We start from the raw sequence: 25,289 nt of genomic DNA on the forward strand, positions 1-25,289 counted from the left end.
ATAAAGCGAAACCTAATGGTCAAACTACTAGACGGTTAACCCATTAATAAGGAAAAAAATTCGAATACAATTTAATAAAAATATGTTTTTCTTCTAGTCAGTCTAACAGCCGATCATGACTAATTAACCCATTACTGTAACTAACACATTAACAGCTTTCTTTTGAACATATGACTAATTAACCCATTACTGTAACTAACACATTCATAGTTTTCTTTTGAACTTATGACTAATTAACCCATTACTGTACCTAACACATTAACAGTTTTCTTTTGAACATATGACTAATTAACCCATTACTGTAACTAACACATTAACAGTTTTCTTTTGAACATATGACTAATTAAACCATTACTGTACCTAACACATTCATAGTTTTCTTTTGAACATATGACTAATTAACCCATTACTGTACCTAACACATTAACAGTTTTCTTTTGAACATATGACTAATTAACCCATTACTGTAACTAACACATTAACAGTTTTCCATATGACTAATTAACCCATTACTGTAACTAACACATTAACAGTTTTCTTTTGAACATATGACTAATTAACCAATTACTGTAACTAACACATTAACAGTTTTCTTTTGAACATATGACTAATTAACCCATTACTGTAACTAACACATTGACAGTTTTCTTTTGAACATATGACTAATTAACCCATTACTGTAACTAACACATTAACAGTTTTCTTTTGAACATATGACTAATTAACCCATTACTGTAACTAACACATTAACAGTTTTCTTTTGAACATATGACTAATTAACCCATTACTGTAACTAACACATTAACAGTTTTCTTTTGAACTTATGACTAATCAACCCATTACTGTAACTAACACATTAACAGTTTTCTTTTGAACATATGACTAATTAAACCATTACTGTAACTAACACATTAACAGTTTTCTTTTGAACATATGACTAATTAACCCATTACTGTAACTAACACATTAACAGTTTTCTTTTGAACATATGACTAATTAACCCATTACTGTAACTAACACATTAACAGTTTTCTTTTGAACATATGACTAATTAACCCATTACTGTAACTAACACATTAACAGTTTTCTTTTGAACGTTTAAATTTTTCTTCGATATTTTAATTACCAAAATTTCCAGAAACATCTTAAATACGAGACTAGTTTAAAAAAAAATCATTTTATTAGTTCACGCATATTTTGCTGACGAGGAAAATGTATTAATTATTTGCATATTTAAGATATATAACAACTAAACATGGTTTAATCCCCAGCTAACACTTTGCTTGTTTGTTTATTTTGAATATCGCGCAAAGCTACACAAGAGCTATCTTCACTAGCCGTCCCTAATTTAGCAGTGTAAAACTAGAGAGAAGACAGCTCGTCTTCACCACCCACTGCCAATTCCTGGGCTACTCTTTTACCAACGAATAGTGGGACTGATCGTACCGTTGTAACGTCCGCACAACTGAAAAGCCGAGTACGTTTGGTACGAAGGAGATTCAAACTTGCGACCCTCAGATTGCGAGTCAAGCACCTGAACCACGTGGTGATGCCGTCGTGTATACGGTTATTACACTTTTCTCTCTTCCACCATTCAGAATTTCTTGAAAGTTTTGGCCAGGTTTACTTCTGACAAAGGCTCGGCATGGCCAGGTGGGTTGAGGCGTTCGACTCGTAATTTGAGGGTCGCGGGTTCGAACCCCGTCGCACCAAACATGCCTGCCCTTTCAGCGGTGGGGGCGTTATAATATGACGGTCAATCCCACTATTCGTTGATAAAAGAGTAGCCTAAGAGTTGGCAGTGGGCGGTGACGACTAAATGCCTTCCCTCTAGTCTTACGCTGCAAAGTTAGAGACAGCTAGCGCAGATAGCCCTTGTGTAGCTTTGCGCGAAATTCACAAACAAGCAAACAAACTTCTGACAATAAGAATTCTCCCCAGTAATTAACAAAAATGTACACACTCGTCTCCTTGATAACAGACGTCATTACCTTCACCTCTCCACCTTCAACACATCTATTGTAAGACACGTCATTACCTTCACCTCTCTACCTTCAACACATCTATTGTAAGACACGTCATTACCTTCACCTCTCTACCTTCAACACATCTATTGTAAGACACGTCATTACCTTCACCTCTCTACCTTCAACACATCTATTGTAAGACACGTCATTACCTTCACCTCTCTACCTTCAACACATCTATTATAAGACACGTCATTACCTTCACCTCTCTACCTTCAACACATCTATTGTAAGACACGTCATTACCTTCACCTCTCTACCTTCAGCACATCTGTTGTAAGACGCGTCGTTGCCTTCACCTCTCCACCTTCAACACATCTGTTGTAAGACGCGTCATTGCCTTCACCTCTCTGCCTTCAGCACATCTGTTGTAAGACACGTCATTGCCTTCACCTCTCCACGCATTCAACACATCTGTTGTAAGGACGCGTCATTGCCTTCACTCTCTGCCTTCAACACATCTGTTGTAAGACACGTCGTTGCCTTCACCTCTCTGCCTTCAACGCGTCTGTTGTAAGACGCGTCGTTGCCTTCACCTCTCTGCCTTCAGCACGTCTGTTGTAAGAGACGCGTCATTGCCTTCGCCTCTCTGCTTTCAGCACATCTGTTATAGGGACGTCGTTGCCTTCGCCTCTCCACGTTCAGACACATCTGTTGTAAGACGCGTCGTTGCCTTCGCCTCTCTGCCTTTCGGCACGTCTGTTGTAAGACGCGTCGTTGCCTTCGCCTCTCTGCCTTCAACACGTCTGTTGTGAGACGCGTCATTGCCTTCACCTCTCTGCCTTCAACACATCTGTTGTAAGACGTCGTTGCCTTTCACCTCTCTACCTTCAACACGTCTGTTGTAGGACGCGTCATTGCCTTCGCCTCTCTGCCTTCAACACGTCTGTTATAAGACGCGTCATTGCCTTCACCTCTCTGCCTTCAAGCACATCTGTTGTAAGACGCGTCATTGCCTTCACCTCTCTGCCTTCAGCACATCTGTTATAAGACGCGTCATTGCCTTCGCCTCTCTGCCTTCAACACATCTGTTGTGGACGCGTCGTTGCCTTCGCCTCTCTGCCTTCAACACATCTGTTGTAAGACGCGTCGTTGCCTTCACCTCTCTGCCTTCAACACGTCTGTTGTAGGACGCGTCATTGCCTTCACTCTCTGCCTTCAAGCACATCTGTTGTAAGACGCGTCGTTGCCTTCGCCTCTCTGCCTTCAACACATCTGTTGTGGACACGTCGTTGCCTTCACCTCTCCACCTTTCAACACATCTGTTGTAGGACGCGTCGTTGCCTTCGCCTCTCTGCATTCAACACATCTGTTGTAAGACGCGTCGTTGCCTTCGCACTCTCTGCCTTCAAGCACGTCTGTTGTGAGACGCGTCATTGCCTTCGCCTCTCTGCCTTCAGCACGTCTGTTGTGAGACGCGTCATTGCCTTCACCTCTCTGCCTTCAAGCACGTCTGTTGTGGACGTCGTTACCTTCACCTCTTTGCCTTCAGCACATCTGTTGTGGACGCGTCGTTGCCTTCGCCTCTCTGCTTTTCAAGCACATCTGTTGTGGGACGCGTCATTGCCTTCGCCTCTCTGCCTTCAGCACATCTGTTGTAGGACGCGTCATTACCTTCGCCTCTCTGCATTCAACACATCTGTTGTAGGACGCGTCGTTGCCTTCGCCTCTCTGCCTTTCAGCACGTCTGTTGTGGACGCGTCGTTGCCTTCGCCTCTTTGCCTTCAACACATCTGTTGTGGACGCGTCGTTGCCTTCACCTCTCTGCCTTCAGCACGTCTGTTGTAAGACGCGTCGTTGCCTTCGCCTCTCTGCCTTCAGCACATCTGTTGTGAGACGCGTCATTGCCTTCACCTCTCTGCCTTCAACACATCTGTTGTGAGACGCGTCATTACCTTCACCTCTCTGCCTTCAACACATCTGTTGTAAGACACGTCATTGCCTTCACCTCTCTACCTTCAACACATCTGTTGTGGACACGTCATTGCCTTCACCTCTCCACCTTCAGCACATCTGTTGTGGACGCGTCGTTGCCTTCGCCTCTCTGCCTTCAACACATCTGTTGTAAGACACGTCATTACCTTCACCTCTCTACCTTCAACACATCTATTGTAAGACACGTCATTACCTTCACCTCTCACCTTCAACACATCTATTATAAGACACGTCATTACCTTCACCTCTCTACCTTCAACACATCTATTATAAGACACGTCATTACCTTCACCTCTCTACCTTCAACACATCTATTGTAAGACACGTCATTACCTTCACCTCTCTACCTTCAACACATCTATTATAAGACACGTCATTACCTTCACCTCTCTACCTTCAACACATCTATTATCTGCTGTTAATATTCTTCTGGTAAGTCCGTAGACCATGGATTTCAACATTTTAACAAATCCAAAAAGACTTACTGCTGTCTAACTGGAGAAAATCCTCAGTGGCACAGCGGTATGTCTGCGGACTTACAACACTAGAAGACGGGTTTTGATACTCGTGGTGGGCAAAGCACAAATAGCCCCTGGTGTATTTTTGTGCTTAACTACAAATAAACTGAATGAAGAGTTAACAAAGTTACCTCAGAATAATATAACGATTTCTACTAACCCTTGTGTTGGATGGTAATATTCCAACAATAACCGATTTTCAACTGACGTTACTACACTGGATTTCTTTGTCAACGAGTGTTTATGTTTTGTTTGCTTGTTTGTTTTTGAATTTCGCGCAAAGCTACTCGAGGGCTATCTGCACTACGAGTGTTTATAAAGGTTATTGTTTCAAACCCTTACAGTAAACACATCTATACGTAAAATACAAGTTACCTTAACTTGTTATACTTTGGCCTCAAACACAATCGACCACAGTTATTAGAGCGCTAGCTACAATCGCCGTCCCTAATTTCGAAGTGATAGACTAAAGGGAAGGTAACTAGTTAACAACAGCCACTGCCAACTCTTGGTTGGTTGGTTGGTTATTGTTTATTGGCACAAAGTAACTGGGCTATCTTCTTCAAACACCCGGTAAAAAGTAAAATCAGTAAAATATGTAAAAAGGAATATATGCTAATATAAGACATAGTCCAGATTTCGAATTAAAATCTTCAGTAGAGTTAAAAAGACCAATGGTCCTTAAAAATTTAAAAGCACAACTGAGGTGAACATTATAACTCTCACCAATGACACTGTCCAACGTCAATGGTGAACCTATGGTATAAATGTTTAAAATGGTGTCGTTACTCTCGATCGTAACGACGGCATGACAGTAAGATGTGTGCTATTGTGACCTTAGTGTCACACAGACCACACATTGGTGCATCAGTACCAGATAAAAGAAAGTGATGAGTTAAAAAAACTGTGACCAATGTGTAGCCCAACCGGAACTCAACTTCCTTCTTTGGATCTTTATGGAAGCAAGACGGCCAAAGAGCAATAGAAGGTTTGATCTGGAAAACTTTCTTAATACGTTGTTCATTCCTAGTCGATTGCTAACTGGAGCAGAGCCGAGCCTTGAATACAGGAACATGTCCACGTATGGGACAGGCACGGTGGTGATAGTAGCAGAGCAGACACACCTAGCTGCTATGTTAGTGAGCTTGTTTCCACGAATACCAACGTGGCCTGGTATCCAGTAAAACTGGACAGAAATACAGAAATGGGCCAGTCGGTTTTGAATATCGACGAGGATAGAGTGAGAACAAATGTGAAGTGATTCCAGGGCTAACAGAGAGCTAAATGAATTAATATAAAAGTACAGTTTACGTACTGCATAGCTTCTATGTGATCAAGGGAAGAGAAATGGCGTACAATTCGACAGTAAACACAGAAATTGTAGAAAGATTCTGTGTACAACAACCGAATCACAGCAATCCATGGCAGAGCCTACAGAGTCACCTGTTTTTGAACCATCTGTATACATGGAAATGGATGGATAGTTCGAAAGATGTTCGGCAAATAGAAGGTGATAATTCCAAACTGGAATATCTGCCTTCTTCAGATAGCTCAAAGAAAGGTTACATTTGGAAACAATAATTAGCCATGGTGGGATGGGCTGATCTGTGGATACTGCAATGTCATTCAAAGATAGACCCAACTCATCCAACTGGACCTTAATACAAAGGCTAAAAGGAGCAATGGTAGAACATCTATTATAAAAAAAGTGTGACCCACTGAGGAAGGAAAATACAACCCCATCAGAGATACTGTAGTAAAGATCGAAGCTATGAATCATACGTTAAAGACAGTTGCAAACGACAAAGATATAGAGGGGTTCATGGGACTCCATATATAAACTCTGGACTGGAGAAGTGTGAAATGCCCCTTGTGCAGAGCTGAAGCCCCTGATGGTGAACAGGGTCCAACATTTTCAAGGTTGAGGTCCTGGCAGAGCCATAGAGCAGAGATCCATAATCCAGTTTTGATTGAATAAGGGCACAATAGATTTTTAGCATGGAACATCGATCTGCTCCCCAAGTGGTGAAAGAGAGTACACGGAGGATGTTCAGTGTCCTTGTACACTTGACACGTAGCTGCTTGATGTGTGGAATAAATGTCAACTCATGGTCAAAGATATACCCCAAGAACTTTGCCTCAGGAGTCACTGGAAACATAACTTCACTAATATGGAGTTAAGGATCAGGGTGAATACCCTGTTGATGGCAAAAGTGCATGCAAACAGTTTTGGGAAGAAGAAAGGTTAAGACCGCTTACTGTGGTCCACTTCAGTAAATGATTGAGGGCAGTTTGTAGTTGCCACTTAGTAAACCTCATGTTCGACAACTGACACGAAATGTGGAAATCGTCGACAAAGAGACTGTTTGCATATGTATGGGGGGTAATTTTCCACTAATGACATTAATTTTTATAATGAAAAGTGTGACACTCAAGACACAGCCCTGAAGCATTCCAAGTTCCTGTGGGAAAGTGTCGAACCCACACAGACTTGGAATCGCCAATTCATTAAAAATATTTAATAAAAATCAGTAAATTGCCATGCAATCCATACGAGTGGAGGTCTCATAAGATGCCATACAACCAGGTTGTATCATAAACTTTCTCAAAGTCAAAAATACAGAAACAAGATGTTGTCATTTGAGAAAGGCTTCACTGATTGATGTTTCAAGTCGAATCAGGTGATTCATAGTGAAGCGCTGTCTTAGGAACTCACACTGAGTGGGTGAGAAAAGGCTGTTTGGCTGGAAGAACCAAACAAAGCAAGCATTAACCATCCTCTCTAAGGTCTTACAGAGACAGCTCGTCAAAGCAAAAGTGAAAGGAATCTTGTGATCCTTTCCTGGTATAATTGCATGGCGCCAAACATCAGGAAAAACATTCTCCTGCAGGTTAAAAATAACCAGGAGAATAGCAAGAGAGGCAGGAGAGAGATGGCACAACACCTTGTAATGAATATCATCAGGTTCAACTGATGTACTGCCATACCGATGAAGAGCAAGTTGTCCCATATGACTTTGGAACTGGTGGTAGAAGAGATGCTAGAAGTGTATTTAATCCAAGATTCCTTCTGGCTTTGACGTCTGACCTGCTAAACATGTGCACAGGCCTGGTGAAATGCAATGCAATTTAAAAATGTGGGATATCTATGAAAGTTACCCTAATCCCGTTTTCGAGGTTTTCTTGTCATGCGGCAGGCAGAATTCCACCAAGGACGAGGATACTGTGGGAAACATTTCGAGGTTTTAGGAATACACTGAGCAGCTGCCTGGACAATACAGTTATTGCTGCCACACATTCATCTAATAATGGCAGGATCAAGTTCTGAGAGACTGATGAAAGAAGGCCAGTTGGCTTGGTCCGACTTCCATCGAGGCACGCGGGTCGGAATGCATTGACCATGGCCAGTCTCTCTCAAAATGATAGAAAAATGATCACTGCCCCATGGATTACTGTCGACCCTCCAAGAAAAGTAAATGAAAAGTGAAGGGGAGCAAATAGAACGATCTATGGCAGTAAAAGACGGACTAGGTGCATCAAAATAAGCATAAGAACCAGTACTGAAGAAAGGTTGTGGTCCAACAGCACATGCTCAAAAGCACAATCCCTCCCATCAATACTAGCACCACCACAGAAGGGATTATGTCAATTAAGATCTCCCAATAGTATAAAAGGAGGATGGTAACTGCTCAATGAGAGCATCAAGGTCTGACTGATTATAAATCTCTTCAGGAGTCAGGTAGAGAGAACAATTAGTGATGGTGTGACCCAAAGAAACACGGATGGCTACAACCTCCAAGAGTGCATCAAGTGACAAAGACAGGATGGGCACATGCTGATCAACCAGCAATGCCACCCCACCGGCTGCTACATTTAACACAGCGTGGTTCCAGGATGCACTCGTAAGCGTCCTTGCCTTTACCATCACAATAAGCACAAATCAAAGAACCAAGACACAATGTTTTGACTGACCAAACCGACGGCACTCGAAATATCTGACAGGATTAGGAATGCAAGGCTGTACCTTGCAGTTCAGATAACCTGCTTTGGCTGTGGCAGGAGGACATGGTGATGTAGATCTTAATATCAGAACAACTCTGACTCAGAAATGTTCTTTAAATTCCTCTCAACTATAACTCCTCTAGAAGAATTTAAAGTTGCAATGGGGAGTAACCTCAATGGGTATATCCCCAATAGCCTTTGATTTCAAGAAGAGTTTAATATGTTGTAGTGAAAATGATTCCACTAAAATGTCTCCACAGTGCAACTTCTTTACTGACTTTGGGGAGCCAGCAAGTCCCCCTCTAATCCCTTTTGAATAAGAAATGGAGACATCCACCCTAAGATTTCTCAGATAAGGAATGGATAATCAGAAATTGAGGTACAGAATCTGGCTGCGATACTGACTGTACAAAAGAGTCGTCCATGCATGGTCATTTTCCGGTAATTTTTACTTTTTATTTTTTTCATTTTTATTTATGTTGTCAGAAAAAGAAGTATTCATAATAAATAAGGTACATTTTAGTGCCCATTGACTCCATCCACCATGGACACGAGAGAACGTGCTGCAGTGTCCTTGTTTGGCACGTCAGGGTTTCGTGAGCACTATACCCAAATACCAGCATGAGATACAATTTCCACAATATCCGTTGAGAACATCCAGCACTGGTACTTGGTTGACACTAATCCAAATGGACCAGCTGATTGACCTTAGAGGGGCCCACCCCAAGGCCACCCGTTAACAGGAATTCAAGGCCAAAGTGATGTGTTACGGCTGGATCCCTCAACCACCAGAATCCTCTCCTCCCCTTCACGGATCGCTACATACGGCAAACGTGGGTGAATGTTTAGGTCCACTCACCACGTACAAGAATCCACATCGGAGGGCCAACTCTTGAGCTACTCTTCTATCAACAAATAGTGAAACTAACCGTAACTTTATAATGTCCCACAGGTGAAAGGGTAGAGCGTATTCAGTGACGAGATTTGAGCCCGCAGTTTGCGAGTCGAACACCATAACCACCAAGCCATGGATTTAAACTGTTCAGTATATAAATATCTAAAACTGTTCCGTATATAAACATCTAAAACTGTTCCGTATATAAACATCTAAAACTGTTCCGTATGTAAACATCTAACACTGTTCAGTATATAAACATCTAACACTGTTCAGTATATAAACATCTAACACTGTTCAGTATATAAACATCTAAAACTGTTCAGTATATAAACATCTAACACTGTTCAGTATATAAACATCTAACACTGTTCAGTATATAAATATCTAACACTGTTCAGTATATAAATATCTAAAACTGTTCAGTATATAAATATCTAACACTGTTCAGTATATAAATATCTAAAACTGTTCAGTATATAAATATCTAACACTGTTCAGTATATAAATATCTAACACTGTTCAGTATATAAATATCTAAAACTGTTCAGTATATAAATATCTAACACGCACATTTCAAACTGATATTTTTCACAAACAAACAAACAAACTTTTCCTTATTACCTGGCCCGGCATAGCCAGGTGGTTAAGGCACTCGAATGGTAATCCGAGGGTTTCGGATTCGAATCCCCCGTTGTAACAAACATGATCGCCCTTTCAGCTGTGTGGGCGTTATAACGTTACGGTCAACCCCACTATTCATTGGTAAAAGAGTAGCCCAAGAGTTAGCGATGGGTGGTGATGACTAGCTGCCTTCCCTCTAGTCTTACACTGCTAAATTAGGGACGGCTAGCGCAGATAGCCCTCGAGTAGCTTTGCGCGAAATTCAAAGCAAAACCTTATCATCTTTACTTACTATCTCTAATAAAATCAGAATTAAGACAAAACATCTCCATCTTTGGCTTTTGTTTTAATAATTGAAGATAATTAAATGAGCAAACTATTTAAAACTCGTTGAAAATGTAAAGTTTTGTGTATTTTAATAATTCCTAACAAACAGACAAACTCTTCATCAACAATGCACGATTTATAGATATTTCTCAACGTGAACCGAACTTACATGCGCACACTGGATAAACAGTAAGGTCAAAAAAGGATATAGGGTTGGTATATGGCGTTACTGACCAATAGCATTCGCTATCACGGGGTCTTTTTCTACCTATAAATACAATACAAGAGATTCACTGTCGCTCTTAAAACAACTGAAAATAAATAGCGTGTTTAGCTGAGTCGCAGCACGCGCGTTGGAATAATCTCAGCCTACACGCGAATCTATAGACTAGTCGTATTACCCTGTGGAAATGGGTTTTCTCGGGGCACTCCCGTTTCCCCCCACAGCAAAAACTTAGACATTGGATTTTTAGATCCCAACCCAGGCAACTTAATTGCCAGACCCAAAGTCGGGTCGTTTGAGTTCATGTTCATATTTACTTTGACTTCTGCCTTTCGGGACGGGACCTGGCCGTTCTCTCCGGTGCTGCCTTTGCCTCGGTCTAGGATAGCATTAAGAATGACTTCCTTCACCCAAAAAAAAAAAGAGTCAAAAATTATTTAATAAATAAATAAATAAAACTAAACCTTATAACCTTTCACGAAAGGGGACGAAGAGGAACCACAACGTTCCTGAACACTCCAGTTGGAGAGAGAATTCTTACGATTTCCCTCTCTCTAAACTAAACCCCTGCCACGTTAGTTTGCGTTTGCGAGTCGTATTATTTCCAACACATTTGACCCTTACGTTTCTTTCCTACCCGGCCACATATAAGCAAGCGTTGTGTCGAAACTGAATGGTTGAAACTGATCACTTTTCGGTGATGACGAGAAACCCACTTGTTGAGAAATTTATATGCAAAAACGGCTCGTTTGGGCTGAGAAAACACTTTACTGTTTTTGCATATAAATTGATCACTTTTCGATTAAGAGATGGCGCTGTGTACTTTCTTTTTGTTTGTTTTTCATTTTCATGAGAAAAATACAAAAGTTCACGATAAGATTAATTATGAGGCACCAATTACAACCTTTATTATGCTTCTGATAATCATAAATGCAATAATTATTATTAGTAGTTATTTACCCAATTTAAGTAAAAATAAATAAAAACTTATTTACACAGCTCGTGTTTCCGATTATTCAATCACTTGCCACGTACACGTCACTCCTAGCATTATACTGTATTATATTATATTGTATTAATTTTAGATGCAAATATACAGAAATTTATAATCCCTGTAGACACAGTAACACTCTTCACTGGTCGATATATGTTCTAGTTTCCAATTTTAAACGTGGAGATTTTTAACAGTAATAAAAGAACACTGGTACACTGACAACAAACTAACAATGTTATGCTCGCAATTTTAACGTTTGTGGTGATTCATTTTTTGGCACGCCAAAGAAACCTACATTGTGATCTCTTCCAAACGGCGTGATGTCTCTCCCTCTATATTTAGATGTATCATGTCTTGTCTGATGCCAAAGTAAGAGCGATTACTTATGTAGCTATCTTTAATTCATTCTCTAGCCACGTGGGTCAACTGTACTTTAAAACTGGTATTATATGCGAGTATTATTAGAAAATACCTGATTTTTCTGATAAAACTTGTGTTGAATATAGAGATTTAGTATAAGACGTTTTATAGGTGTCTCTGGCGTCCAGTTGAAATTAAAATATTGTTGTCGACGTAGAAATCTCAATAGAAACCAAGGGAAGAAATAACATGTATTTACTGGCATAGCTGTTTCATATACTAATTCGGGGGGTGTTAAGTATTAATACGAATAGGAAAAAAAGGAAAATTCCATTCGGGCGATGAAGCTCGCCCCTAGAAACAACCAATCAGGACAACATATAAAGGGTTTTCACACACACACACAGAACATTTTTTTCATCATAATATCCTGACAGGACACCCATCATCAGGTAAGTCATCCCACATACGTAGAGCTTTTGTCGATAAACAAGTCTAAACACGTGCGTTTCATGAAAAGTCATTGAGGTTTGCCACCAAACACATACAATTTATTGTGAAATTCTCACTTACCAATGAAAGGTAAGAGAGAAAGGGGGCAGCTAGTCAATACCCCCACCGCCAACTTCCTTACGAACGAATAGTGGAATTGATCGTTACATTATAAAAAGACGAGTATGTTCGGCGTGATGGAGATTCGAACCCGTGACCCACAGATTACGTGACTAAAACGCCATACCGTGAGGAATTATATTATACACATGTCCACCATTATATTACGGCAAATACATTTCTCACAACAGCTTATAAAGTACCCAGAACAACATCATGAGAATTCATGTATAAATACACACATAGAAACAATAACAGATAGACTCCTACATAGTTCAATAAATTATTTCAATAAAAATTGGAGAAAAAACGAACTAGTGAGCGAACTTGATAGGTATTGTTTACATGAGGAGAATAGACCTTAGCACCTTTCACCAGTGAATATATATTTTATAAATAAATAAATAAAAGGCCACCTATAAACTAGACTCCTCATTGGTTTAGGGGTTAATTACTAAACACTGAAAGTGTTTTGTTATGTAAATGCTTTATAATTAATACCTAATAATTAATGAAAGTGTAAATAATTATGGAACTATAAGAGAAATGGTTTTATTGCACTAAGTGTATGTGTAGATAGTACATGGACATTACCCTGAAAGAGGCCTGAGTAAGGGTTACTCTGGTGCTCATGAACCATATATAAATACACCAAAATTTAAAGAAAGGGGGAAGAGGTTAACGAAACCTGACCCTCCTGGGTATATAAACATCTAAACCCAAATACCCATACAAGAGAGAGAGAGCGAAACCATACAGCTGTTCACGCGAATTTTGCTGACAAACACGCACACACAGGAGTGAAAACATAACCTGGGTTCCCCTCGAGTGGCGGAAGTAATAAAGACAGCCAAGGTTATATTGTTTCTGTTGAATTACGTGGCAACTCTTTACAGAACCAAAAGTATGAAAACAACTTTCATCACAGGATATCATTATTTGTTTTCATTCACTGAATGCTGACATCTAGGTCCAAAAATAAAACTGATATCCATATATTACGTTATCTATAATATTACTGATATCCATAAATCACGTTATCTATAATATTACTGATATCCATAAATTACGTTACCTATAATATTACTGATATCCATAAATTACGTTACCTATAATATTACTGATATCCATAAATTACGTTACGTATAATATTACTGATATCCATAAATTGCGTTATCTATAATATTACTGATATCCATAAATTGCGTTACCTGTAATATTACTTATATCCATAAATTACGTTACCTGTAATATTACTTATATCCATAAATTACGTTACCTGTAATATTACTTATATCCATAAATTACGTTACCTGTAATATTACTGATATCCATAAATTACGTTACCTGTAATATTACTGATATCCATAAATTACGTTATCTATAATATTACTGATATCCATAAATTACGTTATCTATAATATTACTGATATCCATAAATTACGTTATCTATAATATTACTGATATCCATAAATTACGTTACCTGTAATATTACTGATATCCATAAATTACGTTATCTATAATATTACTGATATCCATAAATTACGTTACCTATAATATTACTGATATCCATAAATTACGTTACCTATAATATTACTGATATCCATAAATTACGTTACGTATAATATTACTGATATCCATAAATTGCGTTATCTATAATATTACTGATATCCATAAATTGCGTTACCTGTAATATTACTTATATCCATAAATTACGTTACCTGTAATATTACTTATATCCATAAATTACGTTACCTGTAATATTACTTATATCCATAAATTACGTTACCTGTAATATTACTGATATCCATAAATTACGTTACCTGTAATATTACTGATATCCATAAATTACGTTATCTATAATATTACTGATATCCATAAATTACGTTATCTATAATATTACTGATATCCATAAATTACGTTATCTATAATATTACTGATATCCATAAATTACGTTACCTGTAATATTACTGATATCCATAAATTACGTTATCTATAATATTACTGATATCCATAAATTACGTTATCTATAATATTACTGATATCCATAAATTACGTTATCTATAATATTAAAATAGGAAAAAAACTTAAAACTGTGAACTACGTGAAGAAATACAACCAAACCCAAAGATGTATTTTAAATACATTACTTTTATATGAAATGCCAACCCTTGTAATGCACTTAGGATGTTCCAGCTCGAAATACAACCAACGACTTGTACCACGCACACACAACCGACACGAAAAGAAATGTTCGATTTGTTTCGAATTTGGCGAAAAACTACACGCGGGCTGCCCCTAATTTGGCAGTGAAAACCCAGAGGGAAAGCAGCTAGACATCACCACTCACCGCCAACTCTTCGACTACCCTTTTACTAACGAATAGTGGGATTGACCGTAAATTTATAACGCCCCCATGGCTGAAAGGACTAACATGTTTGGTGTGACCACCACAGTAGGCCTAGAAATTGTAATAATAAAATAGATATGTTTAACGTTATTCCAGTCAACATTTGTTACAATATCAATTTGTAATGTGTTCACTTTAAATCAATTTGTAATGGGAAAACATACATGGGGAAAAAATAAGTCGCTGAAAGAAGCTAGCTGCCATAGAAGTTAAATACAGCTTCAGACTTAACAAACTGACATAAAAAACACAAGTTCGTTTGTACAAAGAAAAAAGGAAGAGCTAATTTTTACCACCGAGTTCTGGCAACTGTCTCATTCAACTGTTCTATTTACCGATTTCTTTTGAGCTACACTTGCGCCACCTTAAATGTGTATATAATTTAAACATTTGCTACAAAACGGAATGACTCATCCCATTTAAGTTTTTATTGAGTGTGTAAATATATACAAAGCAACAGGAATTATTCGCTGGTTATCCAACTTTCTTGATGACGTAAAATGCAGAGTAGCTGTTCAAGGTACCTACTCGGACTACATTACTCTGAAGGCGGATGTTCCTCAGGGAAGGTGAGTTAGCCGGGCCGAAATTTCTACGTCAGAAATAATGCCACTTACACTGGACATTAAAATTATCACACCAAGAGTAAGATATAATTGTGGTATTTAAAACGGATATTTTATGTATAAATACGCGCTGGTAAGTATTCTTGTGAACAAATGTAATTTGGTTTCGAAACTGTTTGCGATATAACACAAACCGAACGAAACGAAAAACAACGGTATAAACTGTTTGTGGCCAAATAATTTAAAATGAAGCTACATGTTACTAGTGTTATATTCAAGGACACGCCCCTGAAGAGGGAAAGTTAACTTAGTGTTAGAACACTATCAGTAGCATTTGACAGTTCTTAAATCACTGATTCGTGGGGGGAGGTCGAAAATATAACTGACCCTCCTAGATCATCAACGGCCCAAAAAACCTGGTGCCGAACGCAAAGAGATATTAGTCATTCGGAACCGTGTTCCCCCCTAAATTCATTGACACGACGGGTATACAGATTTCAGCTAATCTAATTCTTATAACACCTAATATTTTGGTTGGAAATTTAATAAACACATTTTATTTAGAAGTAAACCACATGAAGTTTGGTTATTCAAAAAAACCATACTAAATTTTAAAGAACAGTTATAAGGTCGTCCGTATTAATTTGTTTTCCTATAAATGTAACCATACAACTCAAAACCCATACGATAAAGAAAAGTGGAACATCCAACGAAGTCTACGTAATGTACAACAAACAACGCACGTGCCGCAAACGGTCGTTACAACACATAAGTCACGAAAGACGTCCGTTAATAAGAGAGCTTCCTGGTTAATTTATTAACTTCTCCCATGACAACCGTCCCTCAGACAGGCCAACAGCTGTGTTACTAGGCAACGATGAAAATTCTAACGAAACGACACTATTGTATTGTGTTGTTACAGGTTCAAATAAACTCGATCATTTCAGAATATTTGTTTTCCTTCTCTCATTCATAATACTGGTAATATAAACTTTATTCACTCTGAAACACGTTGAAATACATTAGTGGTTATATACTGTGTTAAAAACATTAATATAATTGTTAGTTGTGACTTGAATATTTCAGATTTAAGATTAATTACATGAATAAACTTACTGTCCATATGTTATGAAACACGCACTTAAGAATATAGTAATTAGAAAAACAAACTTACTGTCTAGGTGTTATGAAACATGCACTTAGTAAAACAGTACTTAGAAAAATAAATTTATTGTCTAGGTGTTATGAAACATGCACTTAGTTAAACAGTAAATAGAAAAATAAATTTATTGTCTAGGTGTTATGAAACATGCACTTAGTAAAACAATAATTAGTAAAATAAATTTATTGTCTAGGTGTTATGAAACACGCACTTAGTACAACAATAATTAGAAAAATAAACTTATTGTCTAGGTGTTATGAAACATGCACTTAGTAAAACAATAATTAGAAAAATAAATTTATTGTCTAGATGTTATGAAACATGCACTTAGTAAAACAATAATTAGTAAAATAAACTTATTGTATAGGTGTTATGAAACACGCACTTAGTACAATAATAATTAGTAAAATAAATTTATTGTCTAGGTGCTATGAAACATGCACTTAGTAAAACAATAATTAGAAAAATAAACTTATTGTCTAGATGTTATGAAACATGCACTTAGTAAAACAATAATTAGTAAAATAAATTTATTGTCTAGGTGTTATGAAACATGCACTTAGTAAAACAATAATTAGAAAAATAAACTTATTGTCTAGATGTTATGAAACATGCACTTAGTAAAACAATAATTAGTAAAATAAATTTATTGTCTAGGTGTTATGAAACATGCACTTAGTAAAACAGTAAATAGCAAAATAAATTTATTGTCTAGATGTTATGAAACACGCACTTAGTAAAACAATAATTAGAAAAATAAACTTATTGTCTAGATGTTATGAAACATGCACTTAGTAAAACAATAATTAGTAAAATAAATTTATTGTCTAGATGTTATGAAACATGCACTTAGTACAACAATAATTAGTAAAATAAACTTATTGTCTAGATGTTATGAAACATGCACTTAGTACAACAATAATTAGTAAAATAAACTTATTGTCTAGATGTTATGAAACATGCACTTAGTAAAACAATAATTAGTAAAATAAACTTATTGTCTAGATGTTATGAAACATGCACTTAGTACAACAATAATTAGAAAAATAAACTTATTGTCTAGATGTTATGAAACATGCACTTAGTAAAACTAAAATTAGAAAAATAAATTTATTGACTAGGTGTTATGAAACACACACTTAGTAAAACAATAATTAGAAAAATAAAGTTATTGACTAGGTGTTATGAAACACGCACTTAGTACAACAATAATTAGAAAAATAAACTTATTGTCTAGATGTTATGAAACACACACTTAGTAAAACAATAATTAGTAAAATAAATTTATTGACTAGGTGCTATGGAACATGCACTTAGTAAAACAATAATTAGAAAAATAAAGTTATTGACTAAGTGTTATGAAACACGCACTTAGTACAACAATAATTAGAAAAATAAACTTATTGTCTAGATGTTATGAAACACACACTTAGTAAAACAATAATTAGTAAAATAAATTTATTGACTAGGTTCTATGGAACATGCACTTAGTAAAACAATAATTAGTAAAATAAATTTATTGTCTAGGTGTTATGAAACATGCACTTAGTAAAACAGTAAATAGAAAAATAAATTTATTGTCTAGATGTTATGAAACACGCACTTAGTAAAACAATAATTAGAAAAATAAATTTATTGTCTAGATGTTATGAAACACGCACTTAGTACAACAATAATTAGTAAAATAAACTTATTGTCTAGATGTTATGAAACATGCACTTAGTACAACAATAATTAGTAAAATAAACTTATTGTCTAGATGTTATGAAACATGCACTTAGTAAAACAATAATTAGTAAAATAAATTTATTGTCTAGATGTTATGAAACATGCACTTAGTACAACAATAATTAGTAAAATAAACTTATTGTCTAGATGTTATGAAACATGCACTTAGTACAACAATAATTAGAAAAATAAACTTATTGTCTAGATGTTATGAAACACGCACTTAGTAAAACAATAATTAGTAAAATAAATTTATTGACTAGGTGTTATGAAACATGCACTTAGTAAAACAATAATTAGTAAAATAAACTTATTGTCTAGATGTTATGAAACATGCACTTAGTACAACAATAATTAGAAAAATAAACTTATTGTCTAGGTGTTATGAAACACGCACTTAGTAAAACAATAATTAGAAAAATAAACTTATTGTCTAGATGTTATGAAACATGCACTTAGTAAAACTAAAATTAGAAAAATAAATTTATTGACTAGGTGTTATGAAACACACACTTAGTAAAACAATAATTAGAAAAATAAAGTTATTGACTAGGTGTTATGAAACACGCACTTAGTACAACAATAATTAGAAAAATAAACTTATTGTCTAGATGTTATGAAACACACACTTAGTAAAACAATAATTAGTAAAATAAATTTATTGACTAGGTGCTATGGAACATGCACTTAGTAAAACAATAATTAGTAAAATAAATTTATTGTCTAGGTGTTATGAAACACGCACTTAGTACAACAATAATTAGTAAAATAAATTTATTGTCTAGGTGCTATGGAACATGCACTTAGTAAAACAATAATTAGTAAAATAAACTTATTGTCTAGATGTTATGAAACACACACTTAGTTAACAATAATTAGTAAAATAAATTTATTGTCTAGGTGTTATGAAACATGCACTTAGTAAAACAGTAAATAGAAAAATAAATTTATTGTCTAGGTGTTATGAAACACGCACTTAGTACAACAATAATTAGAAAAATAAACTTATTGTCTAGATGTTATGAAACACACACTTAGTAAAACAATAATTAGTAAAATAAATTTATTGTCTAGGTGTTATGAAACATGCACTTAGTAAAACAGTAAATAGAAAAATAAATTTATTGTCTAGGTGTTATGAAACACGCACTTAGTACAACAATAATTAGAAAAATAAACTTATTGTCTAGATGTTATGAAACATGCACTTAGTAAAACAATAATTAGTAAAATAAACTTATTGTCTAGATGTTATGAAACATGCACTTAGTACAACAATAATTAGAAAAATAAAGTTATTGACTAGGTGTTATGAAACATGCACTTAGTAAAACAATAATTAGAAAAATAAACTTATTGACTAGATGTTATGAAACATGCACTTAGTAAAACAATAATTAGTAAAATAAATTTATTGACTAGGTGTTATGAAACATGCACTTAGTAAAACAATAATTAGTAAAATAAATTTATTGACTAGGTGTTATGAAACATGCACTTAGTAAAACAATAAACTTTTGGCTTTATTCACATTTACCAAAGCAGTAATTTATGCTGCGAAAAACTTGTGGTTTTGAACACAGGAATTTACTTTAGAAATACGTAATGGTAAAAATCAAAAGCGCCTACTTACATCCCCTTCAATAAATACATCACATGAAACATAGATTTATGAACAATACAATGATGGCAACCCTTAAACAGTGTACCTGCAGGAAAAAAGGCAAACTTCTACTTTAGACTGTGTATGTTGATTATTATTCAACCTGTTTAATGACTACGTGCTGAACTAGCCACAGAGAAAACTGGAACTGATCTTCGTAACTGAAAGAGCTGTAACTTGTACTAAAATAATTTATTTTAGTTATATAAAGATAGATATGGGAAATGAACCCCATTTAGGGTTATAACTCCTTAATCTTAACGCACTGTGACACACCACCACCAGAACAGAATTTAAAAAAAATAATAAAACAAACCTTTGGAAAGCTCGTTTGAATGAGTTTTTCAAGTTATTTTGATAAAGTTTACTTCACTAATAAGTCTGATATTTGAGAGAGAACGCACACACACGACTCGCAGGTATACATCGAAAATAAAAACTGGTGTAGAATTATACACAGCTTTGCTCACGACCTTGAAACACCTATGAACAAAGACCCTAATGAAATTACGAGAAGTACCAAACTAACATGTTAGTACAATCAGTGTGCGTTATGTTATTAGCAGTGCACACGATTGTAACGTGTACACGCGCCTGGTGCATTTTCCTGTGTTACCCTCGCACAAATAAATACAACAAACTCGAGCCGAAGCGGAAAAAATTAGTAAAATGATGGGGAATAAGCTAATTTTTTTATACCTGGGTGAAACAAACATCCGAAGTTAGAGACCCCAAAGGTTCAAGTGTAGCCTGACTGAACAATTGGCTGGAGGTAAGGTAACCAGCCATCACCGAGTTTTGTCCAGATCTCTCAGTTTCAGCGAATAACGGATTTGACTGTCACTTTCATAACACGCAGAACTCGACAAGCAGCATCACGTCTTGAGCTCCCGATTCTCCTAACTCCATTCTACGATATGCCAAGCCTAGAAACGTGATTCATAGGGTTTGGTTAACTATGCATCACAAGACACTGAAGGTTACTGTCTTCCTAACACCACTATTTTCAAAAACATAAATGTTGGTTCCTTACATCATACGGCCAATAATTTAAAATTTCACTTTACTGATAAATCTATTACTGACAGTATCAATTCCAGGGTATAAACCATGATAAATCTATTACTGACAGTATCAACTCCAGGGTATAAACCATGATAAATCTATTACTGACAGTATCAACTCCAGGATATAAACCATAATAAATCTATTACTGACAGTATCAACTCCAGGATATAAACCATAATAAATCTATTACTGACAGTATCAACTCCAGGGTATAAACTAGGTTATTAGTGAAAATCTTCTGCGATTCACTTTTTTCCTTAAGCAACTACAAGACTTCTACAGTATAGGACAATGGAACTTGAAACAAATACAACCATGACAACAAAGTGATGGTTATCCGTCACACATTTGGTCCATTCCCAGAAAATATTCATACCAATAAATTGGCGCTAGACAAAAGATAAGCAAAGTGTAATATTAACTACTGAACCGTAACTACGTTAAGGTAAGTTCGAATGCCGTGCAGGGCACAAGGCAGCAAGTAAAAACAAATGAATCGAAATTACTTTCTTCGTTTCTTTGCTCACATGAGGACGTAACTACGACGGTCTTGTCTTGGCACAAAACTGCCTTCTTACGGCTCTGGTTATATAGCATTTTCTCTTGGAATATTAAGCCTTTTTTCCTTCGTAAACCAACCTTAAACATGTTACGGTTCTTAGCACGTTTCCTGAGAACATTTTTTCCCGTCTAGTGCTTATGCGAGCGAAACAAATTGCGCGTGACCAACGTACGAACCTTCTTACACACGCAAAACAAAATACGCATTGTAAATCCAAGAATTCACCCTCTCGGGAATCGCGTAAATGTTTTTATTCAACTTCACAAAATCGCCAATACCAACACAACCATTTTACCCCACATAAACAGCAAATACGTGAAGATAAACTATCAAAATGTTTTAACTTGATTCGTTCTTTGTTTCCTAAAGTATGAAAGTTGTCTGTGATGGAATAACAGTAAACGGCACAAGGTATTGTACGCATGCGTAGATATCCATTATTAATAAAGCTGTACCGTTTCTAACAAAGGCCAGGTGGTTAGGATGCTCGAACAGCAATCTGAAGGTCGCGGGTTCGAATCTCCGTCCCACCAAACATGCTAAACCTTTTAGCCGTGGGGTCATTATTATGTAACGATCAGTCGTTGGTAAGAGAGTAGCCCAAGAGTTGGCGGTAGGTGATGATGATCAGCTGCCTTTCCTCGAGTCTATCACTACTAAATTACGGACGATAGCTCAGCTAGCCATCACGTAGCTTTGTGCGAAATTCAAAGCAAGCTATTACAATTTTCAAAAAGAAAACATTTACACACGTAAACTAATTTACAAAAAGGGTGGGAAATTATGGTCACGTGTTCTATTGCGAAAAAGATTCACAACTCGTGTTATTTTCTAGTTCTGCAAAATACGAAACTTTAGTAATTTCGGAGTGCTTATAATTGGGAATATAAGCTCGTAAAAAGTAATAAATTATTACATGAAAGCTGAAAAGCAGTAACCCTTTGTTTATATACACATTGCTGGGATAACAACACATTGGAATGCAAGAGTTGAGAGTTCCAAAATGAGTCAATTATCAAACAAGACTTTTCAAAACCATTTTTCTCTCCTGCATTACCGACAACAATTAAGAAAACTACAGTTATTGTAGTTCACAGAAAATATATAACTTTTAAATTTATTGAAATTTCTTACTATCGTGGCGCAGAGAGTTTGAAATTGACAACAACGACAAGGGTAGCACGTTTGCAGCATGGATGTCTTTGACGTACACGTGCCAAACTGCGCCAAAATTGTACCTCACTTCCTGAAATGTAAGAGTAGCTATATAGGAAACCTCATAATAGCACGGGGAGGGGTAGTCTGTTTAAATTACGGCCTTAAAAATATAAAACTTTGTAAACACGTTTGATAAAAATGTGTTTTCTAGTCTCGTACATTACCTTTCTGTTTTACCGAATCTTCCAAAATATATAGTCAAGCGATTAATTGTATTCAGTATAAAATGCACAAAAAAATACATAGTCAAGCGATTAATTGTATTCAGTAATAAAATGCGCAAAAAAATATATAGTCAAGCGATTAACTGTATTCAGTAATAAAATGCGCAAAATATATATAGTCAAGCGATTAACTGTATTCAGTATAAAATGCGCAAAAAAATATATAGTCAAGCGATTAATTGTATTCAGTATAAAATGCACAAAAAAAATACATAGTCAAGCGATTAATTGTATTCAGTAATAAAATGCGCAAAAAAATATATAGTCAAGCGATTAACTGTATTCAGTAATAAAATGCGCAAAAAATATATAGTCAAGCGATTAACTGTATTCAGTATAAAATGCGCAAAAAAATATATAGTCAAGCGATTAATTGTATTCAGTATAAAATGCGCAAAAATTATATAGACAAGCGATTAATTGTATTCAGTATAAAATGCGCAAAAAAAAGTTATTTTTCCATAAGCAAGACCCATACCTTGAAGTTCCGATAGTTCCGAAAGTAGAGCACTGCGGGTATCAACTGTTCCATTATTCCAAACTACTATTACCTTTCTCTGAGAAACAAATACTAAAATGGTCCCACTCAAATGATAATGAATATTAGTAATTATCTGCAGACCACTTCAAACCATTTGTAATATACATCTGTACTGGTTGGAATCGAGATGTAATGGCTGTTGGAAATAATGATTGTCCTTATATATTTCATCAGGAAAAGTGAGAGGCAACATGCCGCCACACGTGCAATAAGACTGCCGTAGAACTGTTTATTTAAAACCTGAAATGTTTTTAAATCCTGATATAAAACGCTCCAAGTGTCAAAGCCTGATCACGAACCAAAGTGTTTCGCACTTTCTTTGCCACATTATCAGTAGCTATGCATTACCGTGAATCAGGTTTATGTAACAGATGGGAAGAACTCTTTGTACAAACGCAAAACAACTGCTCTCCTTGTTTTAAAGACATGCGGTCTTAAAGAATGGGTCTTGTAGAGGTGCATCTAATAGCTGGCAAATACAGAAACCTTGAGCGTGATTTTAAAACACAACTTTTTACAAACATGACACAAAAGTATGCAAATCCAACTTCGTGCCAAAACACTGATTCATTGACTTAATGGAATGCTGCATCCGGACAGCCTTCGCCAGTCAAAACGTTTTTTTCAGAGGTGGCACGCAAGCCGGGGTGTGATTGGTTATATATTAACTCCCAATCAAGAAGGGAGATTTAGGAAAGTCATCGCAAGCATGGTTAAAACAACTACATACACAACTGGATTGAACTACGCTTCTTAAGAGTGGGGAAATCATGTTGAACAAAACAGTAAAAACACGAAAAGCTAAAACTTTCTTTAAGGACGTATCTTAAACGAAGTTCCTTCATTTCTTCCCTGATACGCTCGCATCACTTTTAACAATTGTTTCCCTGTTTGTCATAGCCCTGACCTGAAACACACGACAGTGACACTAAATTACCAACGCAGACAAAAGAGATTTGAAAACTTTGTTTGTTTTTGGAATTTCGCACAAAGCTACTCGAGGGCTATCTGTGCTAGCCGTCCCTAATTTAGCAGTGTAAAACTAGAGGGAAGGCAGCTAGTCATCACCACCCACCGCCAACTCTTGGGCTACTCTTTTACCAACGAATAGTGGATTGACCGTCACATTATAACGCCCCACGGCTGGGAAGGCGAGCATGTTTGGCGCGACGCGGGCGCGAACTCGCGACCCTCGGATTACGAATCGCACGCCTTACGCGCTGGGCCATGCCAGATTTGAAAACATTCAAAGAAGAAGAAAAAACAAAGTTTGTTTATTTTTACTATTAATTCTGTGGAGAGTTTTAGTTACATGCCATAGAGAGCACACTATGGTGTACCAAATATAGTGCCAAACCAAGTCTGGCATAATCGTAAATAGCAGGCTTTAAGTTGTACTGCGCATATACGTATAAATGATCTTATATTTACATTTATATACATAAATATTTACACACACACAGTTTTGCCGTTAATTTTATGGAGTAAAATTGTCCAATCAAATTACGAGTTTCAAGGTAAACAAAAAATCCCATAAAATAATACGAGTTTAAGAGTTTCACGTGTTTATTTCATTCCGTAACCAAAAATTACATATTTAATGCATGTCATTTATCATATGTACATCATA

The 25,289-nt window shown here is 36.3% G+C and overlaps 1 protein-coding gene across 5 annotated transcripts in view; it reads right to left on the minus strand.

Annotated features, from left to right (window-relative positions):
* LOC143234656 (leucine-rich repeat flightless-interacting protein 2-like) overlaps positions 1-25,289 on the minus strand; it is a 70,561-nt gene that overhangs the window by 33,031 nt on the left and 12,241 nt on the right. Inside the window, exon 1 of one of the 5 annotated variants that reach the window (XM_076472180.1) lies at positions 23,597-24,161. The exons of 3 other annotated variants lie outside the window; for them this stretch is intronic. In XM_076472180.1, the coding sequence (XP_076328295.1) occupies positions 23,597-23,650 (54 nt within the window). In that variant the 5' untranslated portion in view covers positions 23,651-24,161. Of the gene's footprint in view, positions 1-23,596; positions 24,162-25,289 lie in introns of those variants that run through there. One more of the 5 variants, XM_076472181.1, reaches the window with a different exon arrangement.

Source organism: Tachypleus tridentatus, chromosome 12 (assembly GCF_004210375.1).
Source record: "Tachypleus tridentatus isolate NWPU-2018 chromosome 12, ASM421037v1, whole genome shotgun sequence".
Taxonomy (NCBI): domain Eukaryota; kingdom Metazoa; phylum Arthropoda; class Merostomata; order Xiphosura; family Limulidae; genus Tachypleus; species Tachypleus tridentatus.